This window comes from Diadema antillarum, unplaced genomic scaffold, assembly GCF_040938485.1.
Source record: "Diadema antillarum isolate AM-2024a unplaced genomic scaffold, OU_Dant_1.0 seq00000615_RagTag, whole genome shotgun sequence".
Taxonomy (NCBI): domain Eukaryota; kingdom Metazoa; phylum Echinodermata; class Echinoidea; order Diadematoida; family Diadematidae; genus Diadema; species Diadema antillarum.
In genome coordinates, this window is record NW_027271539.1 from 189,819 (window position 1) to 191,778 (window position 1,960).

Genomic DNA, 1,960 nt, shown 5'->3' on the forward strand with positions numbered 1-1,960 from the left:
ACTATTGGTGAATTTTATAAGAGCCGCATATTTTGTAACGCTACCTTTTATGGCGTTTGTCTTGCTTTAATAGATAAATGAGCTGTGATAGGGTAAAATCTTTAAAAGAGCAAATAATACATTACATTCGATCAATGACCGTTTATCACGAGCCGTGTACTTTGTGCACATGATGATGATAATTGGTGACAAAATGTTTAAAACTATGTATTAAACTTAAGAGAACTACAAGAACAGGGCGGTCATATCTCTTGGCGATTTTGTAGTTGTCGATTACTCTCCTTTTAGCTGTAATTAACATAATGGTTGGGGGAGGGCAAAGTTAGAGATGAAGGTTTTTACCAAATTTTGGTTCGTGTGCATAATCTTGTTTATGCATGGTCTTTCAATTTCGCTGTTACGCTGGGGTACATGAAAAATTGCTACATGCCATCGTGCTACGATTGTTTTTCGGTATGATTCACACACGCATCACGAACCCAATCCGCTGTTCGCTGCTTCCGCTGGTCTTTGTCTGTCCTGGTCACTACACCATGCGCCTCCAGCTTGTCTCTCAGCTCGTCCATACACGTCCTGTTGTTATTGCTGTCGTTGCTCCCATTCTCGCCAGCTTGTTCTTTCAAGTTTGAGTCCTGGTTCTGGCCGAGCGAGGACCTCTTTGCCGCTGCCGCTCCGGTGCCAGCCCGGCTAGGAGGCGAAGAGTCTGTAGGACGCTTCAGCCAAGGATCAGCAACGTACTTGTGGATTTGAGACACTGATCCCCTGCGTTCGGCTTTCGGTTCTAAGAGCTTCCGGCAAAGTTTTAGAAGTTTGGGTGTGAAGTTGCGCCAGGCAGGAGGAGCAATGGTTATCTTTCGTTTCTGCCATCGCACAAATTCCTCAAAGCACGAACTTCTAGTCTGGTCGGCTTGTTCCCATGGAAACATCCCCGTGAGTACGCAAAACAGCATCACTCCAAAGTGCCATGAATCTTGGCTGGGTTCTACAGCAAAACTCTCATTCTCTAATGCCTGACAGACTTCGGGTGGTGAATAGGGAATCGATCTTGCATTCTTACGAACCAACGACCCGCGTCGGCGCGTGCGACCAAAATCGGAAAGCTTCGCGACAGTGAGATCTTTGTCAAAGAGGAGGACGTTCTCGGGCTTAACGTCCCCGTGTACAAGGCGCTTGGAATGTAGAAACGATAGAGCGGCTGCAACCTGGGCAAGGCAGGACTTGGCCCTGATTTCATCTAGTCCTTTCTGAGGTGGAATTGCCTCCAAGAGATCTCCGTATGGCGCGTATTCCTGCAGCATCATGTATGCGTCAGTAGATTCAAAGGTATCCGGAAGTGTCGCGACAATTGCTGCGTGAACAGACAACTCGCAGCTTAGCGTGGTCTCGCGATTGAATTCCTTGAATTTAATCGAGTCTTTCTTGACTTGTTTCAACGCGTAGCGAACCCCTGTACGCTTATCCACGATCAATTCTATCTTGCCGTAATTGCCTTCTTTAAGCACCCCTATGGGTGTGTAACGCTGGGTTCCCGGAAACGGGGACACTGCTGTTGAAGAGTCTTGACCCCCTGACCCTCCTGTGCTTTCACTTAACTTCCGCTGTGCCATCGTGTCCATGAGCGACATCTGCACCAAGAGTGGGTACGAAACCACTTCACCTGGAAATCATAGAAGTAGAACAGACTTCCCACTTGCCACTGGCTCTCGAGGGTATCGCTTTTAAACCATGTCTCTATGTAGCACGATCACTATCCATGCGTACTACATACACTCTTTGTCATTATCAAAATTTCCCTGGCTGCTGTTTGTCTTTATCCTCCAGTGATTTCGGCAGAAGCTCCAGACGTTTCATTGGAATATCTTTAGACTGATAACATTAGCTTCAGTTTAGAATCAACAAAATATGTGGCAGGCTTTTCAGCATTACTATCATCCCGCGCAACAAACACACCATCATAGCG

The 1,960-nt window shown here is 46.7% G+C and overlaps 1 protein-coding gene across 1 annotated transcript; it reads right to left on the reverse strand.

Moving 5' to 3' along the window:
* Nucleotides 1-437: 437 nt before the first annotated feature.
* LOC139735960 (serine/threonine-protein kinase SBK1-like) lies at nucleotides 438-1,607 on the reverse strand. The gene has a single exon (XM_071646714.1). It carries the CDS (start codon nucleotides 1,605-1,607, stop codon nucleotides 438-440), a length of 1,170 nt encoding a protein of 389 aa, XP_071502815.1.
* Between the last annotated feature and the right edge of the window lie 353 nt (nucleotides 1,608-1,960).